Consider the following 16,955-nt stretch of genomic DNA (forward strand, 5'->3'; position numbering starts at 1 on the left):
GTGCCAAGAAACCACACACAACCTCCTTTGAATACTATAAAAGACGAACAGAAATTTGGGAAAAGCAAGGAAAGAGGAGTGAGAAAGAGAGTTGACTATAACAGCTAAAAATCTCTTCTCCGCCTCGCCCTCACCTTTTCTTCTGCCACCGTAAGCTGCCTGCCGTCACCAGAGACTGGACTTCTGCCGTCTTGAAGTGGACTGAGACCCACCGTGCTACCCACGTGAGTTTTTCCACCCTGACCATATTTCTGAGGGCCGAGAGGTGCAGACCTAGACCTCTGCACGGTCTGGGGCTGCCCGGTGTGAACTGCATGAGCAGCGGAGAGGCCCACATCCTGGCTGCATTCCAGAGAACTAAGACTCCCTGCAGCTAAAGAGATAACATCTAAGGTGGCAGAGACCGGAGAAAAAAAAAGGCAAAAACTGCTTCTCTCTCTCCCCCCCCTACAGACCAGCTCGGATACAAAGGTAGTTTTTGGTGGTAATCTTTTCTCTGCTTCTAAAAGTAATCTTAGCATTTTCTAACCTTTTCTTATTTTTTCCTCTTTCTTTTTGCATCTCTTAGCAACTAATAAAAACAGTTTTGGTATCAACAGATAACTTGTATGAGTTTTAATTTTGCTCAAGGGAATATTTGAATCTAAAAGTTCTTTCTGCAATATTTAAGCAGATCGTAACACACATTAATAGATATGCAAGTTGAAAGCTGAGTAACTAAATCCTGCTAGTTCAGGTTATCCCACAATTCTATTTAAGTCCACTCACAAATACAATTAGCCAAGCTGCATATCTGCATAACAGTCCTCAGAATAAAAAATTTTACTGTCAGAGATAAAATTAAGTGTTTTCAGATTGAAGAGCACAGTCTATCATGCAAATATTTTAACCATCTGATGAGAATTGTTTAGTTTTTCTATCACATGACAGGTTTAAGTATCCGTATAGTCAGTATGGACATTACAGAAGACATTATTGATACTTCAGCTGGAATAACCAGCAGTTCCTCCACAAGGCAAAATCATGTTCCTACTGTAGCTAAGGGACAGGGCACAAACATTTCCAGGATATAAAGCCCCAAGTCCATCAGCTACCATTAACATTCTTCTAATAATTTTATCATAACTATAAAAATAAAGTTACTTTATCTTGAACATAGCTACAGTTTCCACACGTGAATAGTATTTAAGAAAAGTCTTTTACCTCTGTTGGTTTGTAGCAATCTACAAGAGTTTCCTAGAAGCAAAATATGAAAGAGTCAGTTCCCATAGAGAATAACAGTGAACATAAACAAATCACAGTATGAAACCTGACAAGATGGGGGGAAAGAAAAGGAGCAAGAACCAGGAATCACTGAATAAAGATGCTACTGAAAAGCAAGTGTTATAAGAAGTTATCTTTGCTTTCTAGTTGGATCAGAATGATTTGCAACAGGAGAGAAATAATGGTTTCTTCCCCCAGGTAGGAAGTTACAAAACCCCTCTCTCCAAAAAAAAAAAAAAAAAAAAAAAAATGAGAAGAGGAGGAGAATCCAAGAACATTTCTTCCAGCAACAGAAATGTGAAAGGCAGCTTTCTCTGAGGGCACCAGAGTTTTTCTAATGCAGAAATACAGGCAATTATTCCTAGCAGGGCATTCCTAGCAGGGGATCTGCTGCAGCTAGTTTAAACAGAAGCAGCAAAGCTATTAATGAATACTCAGTGAACAGCCCAGGGCCACGCCCCACATCTCTGTGGCTGGCCAGTGGGCACTGAGAAAGGGTGCCAACAGGCACTCAAATCAAATGTGCTACATCTAAGCACCACATTAGTCACCTCGCAGAAGAAGCTGAGGGCAAACCACGACTCTGGAACAGTTTTCCTTTTAGCAATGCGTCTGAAAAGATTATAAACAGAGACCCTTCATATTGGTTTTACACCTTGATTTAGATAGATAGATAGATAGATAGATAGATAGATAGATAGATAGATAGATAGATATTAAGACAATTATATTTCTTTTCTTCTCCCTCTCATTCTTCCGTTCATTAACTTCTACCTCACAGAGGATTCAAAGAATTAGAGAGCTGTTTTGAACTGTGTCATTTCAGCAAACTCCTTTTGAATTTCCCTATTAATTCCTGTTCCTGACCATCTTACCTTTCCTCAAGCTTTTTACAGGTTACTTCAAGGTAGCTTGATGAGTTACAATTTCTAGCTAGCATAGACAGAGAAGTAATTGCCAATAGTCTAAGGACAAGGGAATATTTTTGGTCTGTATACACATGCATGTATGTTTCTGCTGCTGAAAGAAACTATCTGGCCATCATAACTGACTCTCGGCCATATAATTTTTCCTATGTGACTGTTCTTTATTTTTCTATGTTTTCTGTTCTTTATTTTTTATATTTGTACAAATTAGAATGAGGCTTATATGGCTTAGCATATTTCCCTATAATACTGGATTCTTTGAACTTTTATTTACTCCTGTTATCACCTATCTTCCAGAAATTTTTTATCTAAAAGGATTTTGATTACCTTTGAACAGTCTAGTGGATTATGCTAAGCTCAGACCTAAGAATCTCTCAGTTCTAATTCTACACTTACAGTGGATTCAATCAAACACAAGATGTGGATCCAGATGCATTACTTCAGCCCCATTCTGATTTAAAATTATAAAATACTACCTGTAATTTGAGAGCTCTCTCCTCTTCATTGGCCGCATCAAGAAGGTCATCAATGTCAATTTCTACTTCTGGCATCTCTTCTTCCTGAAAAGAAAAAATACCCACTTAGTTCATAGATCTATCCTTTAACTAACCTCAAAAGCAGCATAGTGATAGCACACAAACCCATCTTCCTGGAGCCAGACAAGGAAATCAGTAAGGGATGGTGGCTTGATTCCTTGCTCCCAGGCCAGCAGAAGGTCAAGCCTCAGTCACACGGGAAGTGATGGCTCTTAAGCAACCCTTCACTCACAGCCAAGAGCTGTGTTACTAACTCACACCCAGCAGCACAAGTCATGCTATTCTCACAGTACTGGACAAGAGGATGAAGTAGTCAGGGAAGAGGAAGTAGATAACAGCTGCACCAGGGCACAAAATTGCTTTGAAAGCATTCTTGATTGAACTGCTTATTTTGTTAACACCGTGGAAGATCTCCCTTGCTTAAAGCTGGCTTACAAGGACGACATACATGGCCTATCAGAAGAGCTCAGATTTTCAGTGTCTGCAGTGGAGCACAAAGTTTAAGGCATAGAGTATTTTAGATAATTTTTCTTAAAATTCCTCCACCCACACGCAACTGCCCCAGGTAACACTTATTCCTAGCCTGGGAGCAAGGAATCAAGCCACCATCTCTTAAAATTACTTTTCTACTGGATAAAAGATGAGACCAAATATTAGCAAGGAAAATAACAAGTTAGCTCCAGTTAATCTAACAGAAGTTAAACACCAAGGTAGCAAACAACTACCTGTATCAGAAACTCCAGCTAAAATGCCAACTGTTCAACATCTTTTTGAGTGTGAGAAGGAAGGACAGAAGTTGGATGATTAAGTTCCCCACTCCCCATCTCTGAAGGAAAGTGTGTAGGAACACGTGTAGGAACACGATAGCGGAGTTGCACAGGCTGTTAGACCCAATGAATAAAAATACCCAAAGAACACTCTTTGCCCAGTTAGCAGGTTTAGAAAGGAAGCATGGACATTAGTTGAGCTGAATCAAAGACACTAGTTATTGTAATGCAATCTGGCAAAAAGGGAGTTTCTAACCTAATGATACAGACTCATTAGCAATTTAAACAACAAGGAGAAGAGGAAAGAAGTCTTCCACAGACTATAAAGATATTCAGCAAAAGCCATTAGAATTTGAAAGGATAAAAATTAATCCACAACTAAGTGATATACTTAGTAGCTTACTATCCCAACTCTACGCTAATTAGCATATCACACCAAGAACCAGAAATTCCCCAAGTAGATAGTAAACCTCCTGAACATTTTATCTAAGCAGTTCATCTTAAATACTGTTAAAACAAGGCGCCTGGAGTTACTGTTAATACTGTAAACTTATCAAAATACCCATTAATTGACCTGTGTAAATGCCAGTTGTGCACCTCTCTGCATTCAGAAGTGCTGTTCAGCACATTAAATATTTTGTCAGATACACATTTTGAACTCTCGTCTGTTGGAGCAGCATTCTGGCAAATGAAACAATGTTGGAAAGCGACAGTGAGGGGGAACTGTCTGTAAGGCATATAATTCTTTTTTGTGGTCACACTTCATTGAAGCTGAGTGCTCCTGAAAGGTTAGTTTTACTCTGATTGGTACCAACAAAGTGGAAGAAATCCCTGCTTGTATCCTCCTTCACTCTTATCTTCTTCAAGTCAGCTTTTCCTACATCTTCAAGGTTCACAGTGCCATCAGTCCAGAGGGCAACTGTACCACTGAAGCTTTGGTGTAAGAGGTAACACAGCTCCTCTACATCACAGAAAGCCATTATAAAAAAAAATTAGAAATACTTCCAAAATGAGGAACTTGAATTGGGTCTGACATACTGCCATTCAATTAAGATACATTTTCTGTAAAAGATCATGTGTATCTTCACTTCACAGCAGATTTGAACTCTGGTACAGAACACAAATGAAGGGGGAAGCTCAAAAAGCTATCTCTTGGTCTTAATTTTTGGCTGAAAGAACAAACATAATCAAAGCATTTTTTCTCCATCTGAACTACTGTGCCTGCATGATCTCAAGAGTTTTATGTTAGGCATAAAAAACATGTCCTTAGGTCAGGAGCCTGACTGCTCCACAACAGCTGTAATGACAGAGGGAAGGAAGACACAGTCATGTCTTCTGTTTGACACATTTTATTGGTGAGATAAATGTGATTGTTCCTACTACAATTAAGCAGCTACAGATTAGGCTGGGGCAAGCCTGAAAAGGTCTGTGCATAGCCAAAAGGTGGTATTTTGAGGGTCTTGTTAGTGTCACAAGGCTGTGAAAAAAACCCCAAAGCACTGCCATGTTCTGCTCCAGTGAGAGGAGACAAGGTGATGCAAATAGCAGATGATGGGAGGGGTAGGGATGGGGCAGAAACCACAAGCAGCATGCTGACACAGGGAGCAGCCCCCAGGGAAGCTAAAATAGAAGACGTGGGGGGTTGCAGATGCTATCTATGAATTGAAACACAGGGCGGGGGGAGAGAATGGGCACTCTGCTTTTAAGCACCCTCACCAGTTTGCATTAACAATGAAGGTAGAATGTGAGCTGATTTCTGCTGCAGTATTCAAAAGTCAAAAAATATGAAAGTTAGTTTCCATACTTAAATTCAACCTTGCATTGAAAGATAGTCCCATGACTCTTTAGGTTGCATGAACTCTTTGCAAGCTACTGGCAAAAGACCTTGGGCACAGATGTGCATTGTGTAGCAAATAGATGTAGCAGTTTAAGATATTACAACCTCTCCAGCTGACAGAGGTGATCACAGCCTCAGTGGTGAATGGATCAGAAACAGGTGAGCATCCTTTAGTGAGACCAGAAAAAAGCCTTTGAAACCAGCTCCTTCAGCAGCTTAAGCCAAAGGTCGGATTTGGCAGGGGCATCTTGAAGAACACTTACATATCCCAGTCTGCTGACCTTGAGGACAGCACCTCCAGTACAGCAAAAGCTGGTCTGACATAATTCCAGGTATTTACTAACTAAACATTTATCTGAGGCTTTAAAATTTAAAAGGCAATAGTTGCTCTATGGATAACTTTCCCCTATAAATCCAACTCTTAAATTAGCCTATTATCCCACATCCTCACTGCCCATTCACTGTGCATCATCTCATTTGCAGTGCTGAGAAATAATTAAATAGGCTTGTTTGGTGTTTACTTTAGATTTTAAATTTGGCAAAGACAGGAGAAGTTAAATGCAGGAAGAAAAGTTAAAGCCAATATTTGTATAGTGTGTTTGGAAGCAACATGAAAGGACAGCAAGAGAAAAATTAAAGCAAAGGAAGGAAAGACAACCATACAGTTCAGATGTATGGAAGTTTCAGATTGTATGAATCATGGATTTCTCTCAAAGTCCTGGAAGATGCCAGTGTAAGTGATCAAAACTGAACTAGAAAATAGGATCAGTTTTTCTAGAAATATCCATTTAATATAGAAAATATTTATTTATTTTGGAACAGACATGTGATGGGCATCTAATACAGTTAGCTCTAAACAAGGTCATCTGCAGACATGGATGGCACTACTAGACAATGGCTTAAGTCTCAGGATGACAAATAAATGTGCCATAAATTACCAGGACTAGAAGTCATTGGTTGCATGTGTAACCTGATGGGATTATGAATGGATTGCACTTAATCCAGGTAAATGACTATGACCAAATAGTCATTTGTCTAAAAAACAAAGGAAAAACCCATGTGTTCCTTGTTTTAAAGCCTACAGTTGTTTTGGGTCAGGGCAAAAGTAGATAAAATTGAGAATAAAAAAAGAATAATTAAGTGGAGAGTCAAAATACACAGGTAAAATAAAGCTATTTTCAAGACAAAAAGACTACTCATGTCTACTGATTGGTATGAGGAAGAGAAGATTAGGAAAGGATGCTGGAGACAGCAAGAAGACACTCAAAAGTGCCAGGGTTTGTAAAACTTGCAGTAGGAACAAGAATCCTCAGCGGTACAAACCAATTACTAAATGACAGCATGTTTTCTCCAATCCTGAAATATTGGCAGCAATAATGCCATAGCAGACATGATGATCTAATGTTAGACATGGAAAAAAATCATATCTCATTTCTGTTGGTCCCGGTGAAGTGGTTCATGCAGCAGTGAATATTAGTTTGTACAGCTGACAATCAGTGAACACATTTAGGATGCTGCTCCCAGTATGATACAATCTTTAGCATGCAGTTACATATTATTTTCTCCCTCATCAGGCACCTATCTCATTAGCAACCAGTCATTGAACGTGAAATCTGAAAGGCAACACATAGCGCGAGGCCCCACACTCCTGAGCACATGCCATCTAGTATTGGCTCCAGCTAAAAGCTAGAAAAACCTGTGTTGTACCCAATCTGTTCTAACCAGAGCAGCAGCCTCTTCCACCAACAGCAAATTTACCTTTCTCCATCACTCTTGTTCACTAAATGAAAGTGCAGGCACATTCAAGGCAAAGTTACCAGATTTGTCCACTCATTTTGAGTCAATGATCCTACTGTTTCTGAATAATCATAATTTATCTGTGGCAGCGTGGCCATTTAACAGAAACCTTCTCCTGTGCTGAGCCCATCTTCAAGCCTGACATCATATGGATTAAGTTAAATACACAGAAAAGGAGGGTCATCAAGTGCTCACGTGTCAAGAGAATGGCTTATGCAAGCTGCCCAGTATCTCACATCTACATAACATGGTACGAACGGCTGGATAAAAGTCGAGGAGACAGTGTTTTATCTATATGGTCTAGATATGACCTACCCTCACCCCCGGCACTAGCAGCGCATAGCCTTGCACTCAGACCACTAGAGGGAGGTAACACTTTGCAAACACAGCAAGGGCCCCTGAAGTTGCTGGTAGACCATGGAAAGGTCTTCTGAGACCCAGATGCAGTTCTCAGATCTGGAGAACAACAGTCTAACTTTTGTCTTCAAGTACACATTGTCCTCTACTCCTGTTCTTAAAAATGTAGCCCTCAAGCTTTTACTCTCACAGCTTGATTCCTGCAAAATCCTACCACCTATGTGTCTACTTTTTGGGGTATTGCTCCTACATCCATCCAATCTACCTTTTCCCTTCAACTGAGGGCCAAAGAAAGGACTGCTGCAAGCAACTCAGCTCCCAGCCACTGTGACCAGGGCTTCCTGCCAAGACGAACTGCAAGAGCCGAGCCACTTGTAGCTCCCTACAGAGCAAGTTTGTTCACATATGACAATCTTTGAGCTTATTGCCAAACTTTAACAAGTTCGGGCATATGACAAGCACAAGTGAAAGAGGAGGGGAGGTGTGTGATTAAACTGAGAACACTTCCATAAACTGGCCACAGGCATCTCTGACACACAGCAAATCTGATCCCTCCTAAATTTCCAAGATCAGACCTATTAGAGTTTCAACTCAGCTGTTGAAAGTCCTCAAGCAATGTGAAAAAACCACTCTTTTTTTTTATCCCAATTTTAGTCTCAACATCAGAAATAACTGACGTCTTACCTAAAAATCTTTCCAAGACATTCCATCTGAGGCAAGCACATACTGAGAACCTCCTCAGCTCAGATGATTTCAATTTGGACAAGCTTAACATTTTAAAAGTGTGTTTGCTGGTTATTAAATCAAGAGTAATGCCAAGAACAATGATTATGGGACTCTGCATGGAGAACTACACACCTTGCTGTGAAGCAGAGGGGGAGCTTACCGAGGAATCACTAAAGTCTAGCAATGAACAGGGTGGAACAAACCTGCAGAAAAGATGGACAGATACTTACATTCAATGGTAGTGTCTACACAGGCAGGCACAGCTGGACTGCAATTTGCTCAGCCAGTGTGTCATGTTGCATGGTCCAGAAAATATAGCTGGATTAGGGCAGCTTTAAGACCAAGAGAATAAACCCTGTTGGCAGAGCATGTACATTCAAGTGCCATAGTCTATTAACACAGCAATTAAATTTCCAGACCAAAGCTTACCCACATCCACCTGGCTCAGAGAAGAAACAGCTAAAGCCTGTCTGCATCTGCCAATTCACCCTATTTTGGTAAGTAGATAAGTGGGCAAACAGCCTAAAGCTTATATTAGGAAGTGCATATCACATTACAAGGAAATCTCAACGAGGAAATCTGTTGGAGGCTCCTGTCTGAACCCAGGGAACAACAGGGAGTACTCTCAAGCTCCAAGGTCTAAAGCATAGACTAACAGCATCCCAGATCCGTGCCAGTATGCAACTTCGGGGTGTGTTGCTCCCAGCCAGAGACATACTATGAGAAAAAGCACAGGACTACATGTTGAAACAGATACCACCATGCTCCTTTGACAACTGGAAAAGCATGCCCATCCTGCAACCTAGCCAACCTTCCCTGAAAAGGCACTGTTAGGAATTCTTGGCCTCCTCCATATCTACCACCATCTTCATTGTCTTTTCCTGTCATATAGGTAGCAGATCAGTTTGAGCAGTATGTCCCTTAAAGGCAAAAAGAGGGACACAAAGTTTTGATTTAATCAGTCTCCATAATGGCAAGTTTAGAGATTTGATACAGTCAAACAACAGGGACATGCTCCCTCTGTGAGTTATATTACCTGAAAATATAACTTGTCAGTCAGTATTCTTGCAAGTTGCCTAGAAAGTATAAGTCATCATAGGTTTGAAGGGTTTGGTTTTGGGTGGTGGGAAGGAGGAAGGAACTCAGAACAGAATGATGTCAAGCAGGACAATCCCTGTATAAGGATATTACCCTAGGCAAACTGGGACACTAATCCTGTATGTTAGTGTTACTTATCAATAGCCAAGAACAGCTCAAACTTCCTTACTTAGAAATAACTATAAAGAAAAAACATGGCACAAAACAAATTTAAAAACTTCTGGGAATCACTTAAGTATAAGGGCATCTTAATGTTAATGTATGTGCCAGGAGTTACGTACAGCTACAGCTTCAGAATTCAAGTGTAAGTTAAAAATATACTAACAGGGCAATGGCTGTACACACAAAACATTTAAAATTCTAGTTATGAACTTCATTAAAGCGATTAGCAACAACTGATATTTTTAATAAATAGGGGAGGGGCACCAACTCATGCAAAGTTCTTCCATCTCATTACTCAAGCTGGCTCAGTCACTGTAAGCCATTGTTGTTTGTTTCAAGCTGGCACTGCCTCTCCTCTTGGCTCTCAAGTGACAGTAGAGCAGATGAAGTAGACAGATGTTATTCCAATTCCGAGTTCCATTCAAAGAGTCAGCCCTTCTAAAGCAGTAAATGCACCCTGAAGTTTTTATTGTAGCACAGTAGTACACAAAAATGGCAACAGCACAATCCCGGCACTTAGGTGATACAAAAAGACACAACTCTGTTGTGCTGTTATTTCATGTGGGGTTCCTCTATCAGCAAGGAGGGATTAGGGTTTTGGGCAGAGATCATCATCCCTCAATGCAGTTCCTGTGAAAGCTTCCTTTATGGGTAAGCCTTTGTGAAAGAGGATAGCGAAAGGACATCCACATCCAGAGTAGTACACATCCCTCCACCCAGCTTCCCTGAATATCTTCACCCTCCCCCAAAACAAAAGCCTGCCTGCATTGACATTCAACACAGAGGCAGCTGCTGTTTTTGCAGATGCCACTGCAGTTTTGGCTTTCCTTCGATTAGAAGGCTAGAGGGCAGAAAGACAATGGCAACACATCATGATTTAAACTTACAGCTACAGACACTAAATTTAAGTCAGCTGTTAGCTCCTACACCACAACATGGTTAGCATGACATTTTACCCTGTATAAGGGGTGGAGGAAAAATAAGACAGCCATGTGTCAAAATTCAGTTGAAAAAAGGGAAAGGGAAGGTTAAGTTAAAGCACAGTGAGACAGGTACAAGTACTGCCAAACCACTTCCTGAAGTGAAGTTACTCAGCTGAAAGGGAGTCAGGGCCAATTTCAGAGGACAACTGAATCTATAGAGACTATGCAACTATGGGTTTTCTGAATGGAGCAACAGAAAACCTGGACCACTCCCCTGCTCCTGTGTTCTGCTGCACCACAGGCAGAGGCTGCATATCACATCTAAACTGCCTTAGTGCCACACAGTTATGCCAACACAAAGCTTTGAAGGAAAAATGGTACCATTTGGCAAACAACAAAAAAGCAAGTAGTTGAAAAACCGTTGATATATCAACTTGAAGCTAGAGTTTTATAGTGTTAATAACTTGTAATAGATGAAGCATAATAATTTCCACAAGCTGTTTCAATGTAGATTCTGGCCTACCTACACCCAGGAGTAATGGCAGTGGGATTTTCAAGTGAAAGTCAGGGGCTCCATTTAATCAGTATGGGCTAACCAGCCACTAAAATTCACTGTATATTTCTGCACCAATGTGACCACTACTGTCAGAGTTACCTTCATATTTATTCAGACTATATGAGAATGCCATGGTGACCTCACTCAAATACTCTAGAAGTGTGCATGCAGAAGAAGACACCTCAGTTCCTCTATTTCCACAGTTCTCTATCCTGCTTGCTAGCAGGGCCATAAAGCTGCTATTGAAAGAACAATGTGTTAGGAGAGCTAAACTGAGTTTTATTGCACTTCAAACTCTGCCAACTCAGTTGAGGCTGGGCTTGCCTAGCAGACACACTGCCTATTGTTGGTCACCAACACACCCATCAAGTTTTCTTGGCTGGAAGGAAGACTTTCTGTGCTCTTTCAGAAGACCATGCCTTTTTACTTAGATGCCTGGGCTGGCTGCCACATTTCACTGGCTGCATTCTCCCATCATCAGCAGGAAGGTAACTCGTACAGAGTTGGATGCAGCCTGCAATGACAAACAGCACTGGCGGCTCGTGCAGGTGCCTTGGCCAATAAAGATAAATAATAGATCCTTTTACTTTCCTTTTCCCTGCTTCTGTTCAAGAATTTTTGCCTCTCAGTTTGTTTGTTGTTTTTTGGTTTTTGTTTTTTTTTTTTTTTAATTTATTCATTATTATTATTATTATATGAAAGCTAAGGAAGTAATTTGCGAAGAATCAACAGGAGTAACTTTTCCTCTAATTAGCTGCTAAATGGAATTTCGTAAAAGTAAAACAAATGCATACACTCACTACTTAGGGGTTTTTTTATCAAATCAATTTCTTGGTATCCTGTGTTTTAACAAGTTTTCAAAAGAGCCTATTATGTAGGTGACTGAAAATACTTATCCTAGGCCCTGGACTTGCTATTTTTAGTTTGGTATTTATCTGTTGCTTGAATGGGTGACTGAAACACTAGTCAGGGGTCACACACTTGCAGTGCTGACTCTGGTCTGTCCATACACAGTAGTTGTTGTATGAGCAGCTGTTTAGGAAGCACTTGCTCAGAACTCCTGTCATAAAGCATCCAACAGTGAGAAACCAAAATAGGCTCTGACTTGGAACAAAACAACTTCTAGGAATCCCAAGCTGGCAAAAAAACACAGTTTGGCAGGCCTTGCTTAGTTCATGGCCCTATCATTCATTTAAACACTTCCATTGGTTTAGTTGGGAAATGGAAGTTGAGAGTCAAATACAACTTGCTATTTACTCTTATTTTACAATGTGGGTATTTGATAACTTTAGAAAAATTGTGACAACCCTTGAAAATCATGTGATTTTGACTATGACACTGATGCAACCGCCCAGTACGACAGAAAAATGCCCACTTGTCTTGAACAGGCAAAATACCTGTTTGTGCTTTCCTCTCCTGGTTGGGAAATTCTTGCCTAGTCTCCAAGGAAGAGTCATCATGATGCTAATGCAGACACAGCTGCTAAGTTAGAAAAAGGCATTTTTGCCCAACTTTTCTCTACGTACAAAATAGACCAAGCCAGTAAGAAATATACAAAAAAAGATCCATTTTGTTAACACTTCACAGTTCAATAAATGTCTCATCTGAAAAGTTTGTATCACTGGAAGACAGAGAAAACAAGTAAGTGCTGGAAGGTGAAAGCTGAACATATAAATTAAGACTATCTTCTCTGCCATTGTTATAGGTGTATTAATTCCTTTCAAAACAGGGATTTTCAATGGAAGCATTCAGATCTCTTTGTTGCACTGAAGTGTTGTCTTCCCAGCTGGTTTGTTAACTGAGATTTCTGCCATGCACCCTTCCTTCACACTTGCAAAAGCACCATTTCACTACCTGATATATGTGCTCATGGGTTCAATGTCATGTCATTTCATCCCATTTTAGTTAATATCTAATTGTCAATAAGTTTTAGCCCTCTCATTTTTTCCAAAATTCTTTTATTATATCCAAGTGTGGCATATTTGAAAGGAATTTAGGTTTTAGCTAGCATTTTAGGATACCACCATTTAAAAGCTCTCCAAAACGTGTCAAAAATGCCTTCCAATTCATTAAGGTTCAAGTATACACATTCACACTTTCCTGACTCTGAAAAATGGGTTGTAAGGAGACACTAATTACACATCAAGAGCACATCCTTGCCATTAGAGCACAAATGCAAGAGAAGAATTCATTGCAAAGAAGTCCAAAGCACAACCAAAAGAAAAGCTTGCAGCAAATCTTTTTGAGACCCAGCTCCCTGCATTCTTCTACCTATTTCACTATGTCCCTATGATCATAGTTACCCATCCCAAGAGAAGCTAACCTTTGCTTACTGCCAAAGAATTGCACTTTGAACAGCCAGCAAACCTTATTAATTGTGTTGCCACCTTGAAAATGAAAACTGAGCAAGTATCACTTGGCAGAGCCTGCAGATGATCTGCAACAACTGTTTCAAGAAGAGACACCAGCTTAACTGCCTTCCAAGGTAGCCTTCAGCACCAGGAACTCCCATTTCAGCTTCCTTGACCCCTAAATAGTGCACTTTTTCAACAAAATCTCACTTTGCTGTGATCAGCCTAAAATTTGTTCTCCTTCTGCTTCAACTTCAAGTTTTATCTTTCCTAAGCCGATGTCAAATATATGTGAAAATATTTTCCTCCATCTTTCACAGAGACACAAACTTGCGAAGTCAGGACTTGTCAGCAATCTCTAATCATATGCATTGTTGGAAACAGTCACAGGAAGAAGAAAAAAGTGTTTTTCTTTCCAGTGGCATTCCAAAAGAAACAAGTTATGGATGATGTGGATATATATACACTTTTTTTTTTAAAGAAATAAAAGCTTTGTAGTTCCATAACCATAGCCTGAAAAGTAATTTAAGGCATTCAGAAGAAGAAAAGTATAATGTAAGGCAAGATATTTGTTGTTTTGGCTTTGTATAAAAGTAAAAAACTGAAGTCATTCCTGAAGCTTCTAATTTACTTGCAGCTTTACTTTTTAAATGCCAAAGAGCCTATCATCTTCCACAACAAACTATCATCTTGCCAGCAGCAAACATGTGGCAGACCTTTTCACATTGGATAATGAAAACTTGTGGTGAGCTGTATGATCATGACAGTGTTAGCAAGCTCAAAATAGAATGAGGCCAAAGCACTGAGATGTCCCTCTGCTCTTCAGATACACAAACGGGCTATATTTTCCAGCACAACCATAAACATTCCAGATGCTCATGCAACAGCTGCTAGCCCTCACAAATCTCTGTAGCGGAAAGATGATGCAGGCAAATAGAGCAAGCCCAGGACTGATGAGGTCCTTAAATGAGACGAACTTACGGAGTGACAATAGCAAGAACAGAGAAATTCAATTGGGCTGAACTGAAGGGAAAGAACTCCAAGAGGCTGCTGAAGCATGAACACTTCCCCACCCCCTCCACCCCCTTCTTAGCAGTACAACTCCCATATACATGCCAAAAAAAACAACTGCTTAAACTGTTTCCTAGACTGAACTACAGCTCCAGGAAAGGAATATTTTTCTAAAGCTGTATTAAGCCTAGCTCTTTATTATCAGTGTTAGAGCCCTGGCAGAGGGGCCATAATCCTCACGTTTTCAAGTTAACAAAAAAGTAATAGACTACTCTTAAGTATGTTAATTAATGCAGTAGGGAAAAAACGGTGGGAAGTAAAAAAGATTTTAAGGGGACTGCAATTTTCTCAAGTATCCTTTAAATGCCAGAAGGCGCCACCTTCAATTATCTGGAATACCAGAGATTCTCAGAAAGGAGAGAACTCTCATGCATACTCAAGATCTCATTTCTTAAATAGTTTCCTGGTTCTGTAGGACAGCGCACACACCAAGATTACCTGGGATCCAAAGCACTTTGATGTAAATCAGAGATCCTCTGCAGCTCCTGGAAGTCCAGAACAAAATCAGAGCGATGCTTCTGGTTAGCACTGAGTTTCTAGAGGCCAAAACAAGGGTATGTTATCAGTGGCCTTGTCTGCAGCCAACTAGACACAGCTTTTCAGACAGAACCCAAATGAGTACAGCACTCTTTCAGTTTTCTCTTGAAGTTGTTTCCATACTATGCAAAGCATTTCCAGCAGCTCAGGTATATTAAAAATAGAGCCAAACAGTAGCTTCATTCAGACTGATGTTACACTGAATTGCAATATTATTTCATGTTACACCATCCAACACCACACTATATACACAGTGCACACATATATACACACTAACCCTTCAGGATCATGTTAATAAACCACAAATATGCACCTACATCCACATATGCATGAACAGTTACCTGTTGTTACAGAAAATTACCAGAAGAAAAAGAATGTACACAAATTTCTGCAATGAAAGTATAGGTAGCAAAGCCTTGAAGAAGCATGGCTTGCCACAGCCCAGCAGAGCATATTAACAAGCCATGTGTTCGTTATAACAAGCTCAACCGGATTCGGCTTCTAAATGCAGAGATGCTACCTACAGCATCTCTTGTCCCTTGATCAAGCAGACAGTTGTTGGATATTGCCGAAGTCTTGCCACATCCCTTTCGGGGAGCATGTTATATGTCTGCCACCAGCACAGTCTGGATTTAAAAACTGCTTTCCCAGGGGTCTATGCCTTTGAGCAGAATTAGTCGCACTAACAAGCAGCCCACAGTCAGGTTTCTCCAGCTAGAGATATGCAGACATAACCAATGCTATTTGCTTAAAGCTCTCAACTTCTGCTCTCACCCTGGAGAAAGATGCATTGTACTTCCAGGAATACAAACACTGAAGAATATGAAATCTGCTTTCAGAAGAGATACTGCCTCTCAAAAAAAGAGACAAGAAAGACATTTCTCTCTAGTCTTATGCAAGCCAGATGACTAGTTTTTTATTCTCTCCCCTGGCCCCATTACTATATTTCTCCCTTCAAACAGAGAAATTATGAAACAGCTGTTGCTTTTGCCAGCTTTGTGAGAGGTAAAGAACAGCAGTCAGAAGTAGCAGCAGGGGAACAAGACTGTAATATACTCTGAATCTCATCTGTTGAGAGTGGGTTAACAGAAGACAGAGGGCAAGGAGACAAACTGGGACCCCAACATACAGTCAAACAGCTCCTTTCTCACCACCAATCTTATGTTCTTCAGCTCAACACCCAGCAACTGCAGCAAGAGAAAGGACAAAACTCTTCAAGTTAAATGTACAACGTCCATCAATTCAGTATCTTGATAGTGTTCACAAGCAAGTAGTTTAATTAATACACTGTGCAGCCAGTATTTTGGCTTAGTTGTCACTCTGCCATGTGGCAAACTAGACAAAGCAGATGGTCAATAAGCTCTGTTAAACTGTCGGGGCCAGCTATTATGAAGAGACACAAAACAGCTCTCTGCTAGTTCCAAAATTTATAAGCTAAATCTCAGCAACCTCAGCTCAGTTTCTCCTCTTAGAAAAGCTGGCATCAAAAGAATCAAAGTTAAACTAGTGACTTTCCCAAGGCTCCAATCCTGAAGTTCAGAGCACGCCAGGCACCATGTTAAGAGACGCTCAATTTCATTAAAAGGTGCAAAAATTGGAAAATAGGCAGTATCATCTGTACTACACCAAGAAACCACAGATCTGTGAAATCAACAGGTTTGCATCTTAAAAATAAAAAATGAAAAAATGTGTAGCAAGTAAATCAGGAGAGCTGGGATTGAAATCGAATATTAACTCCTCGGCCTTTGAATTCCAAACAGGGAAACCAGCTCAGCCTAAGTCTTATTAAAAGGAACAGTTAACAAGTCAAATTTCAAAATACATTCTGCTTTTCACTAAAAATGCTGTTGTCACACAAACTCTGAAACGATCTCAGACACTTTACCTCACGTGCACCTCCAGATAGTTCTCTGATCCTCACAACAAAGAGAGACGCTCTGAACAAATAACCAAGCAGAATGGAAGTCTGGTTCAGCAAAGAGCGCAAGCTTTGCCATATTAGAGGAGAAGGTTTCTGGTAGCATGTACAGGTACACCTTGTTCTGTTC

The 16,955-nt window shown here is 40.3% G+C and overlaps 1 protein-coding gene across 2 annotated transcripts in view; it reads right to left on the bottom strand.

The window, feature by feature from the left end:
- The window catches only part of PPP1R14C (protein phosphatase 1 regulatory inhibitor subunit 14C), a 53,638-nt gene that overhangs the window by 11,159 nt on the left and 25,524 nt on the right, over positions 1–16,955 (bottom strand). Inside the window, exons 2-4 of one of the 2 annotated variants that reach the window (XR_003543157.2) lie at positions 14,809–14,906; positions 2,666–2,749; positions 1,204–1,236 (exon numbers count right to left, since the gene is read on the bottom strand). Coding sequence is in view for 1 of the 2 variants with exons in the window: in XM_027733868.2 (XP_027589669.1) it covers positions 1,204–1,236; positions 2,666–2,749 (117 nt within the window). In the remaining variant the exon portion in view is untranslated. Of the gene's footprint in view, positions 1–1,203; positions 1,237–2,665; positions 2,750–14,808; positions 14,907–16,955 lie in introns of those variants that run through there. The other variant, XM_027733868.2, reaches the window with a different exon arrangement.

Source organism: Pipra filicauda, unplaced genomic scaffold (assembly GCF_003945595.2).
Source record: "Pipra filicauda isolate LSUMZ 115617 unplaced genomic scaffold, ASM394559v2 scaffold42_size3861933_pilon, whole genome shotgun sequence".
NCBI lineage: Eukaryota > Metazoa > Chordata > Aves > Passeriformes > Pipridae > Pipra > Pipra filicauda.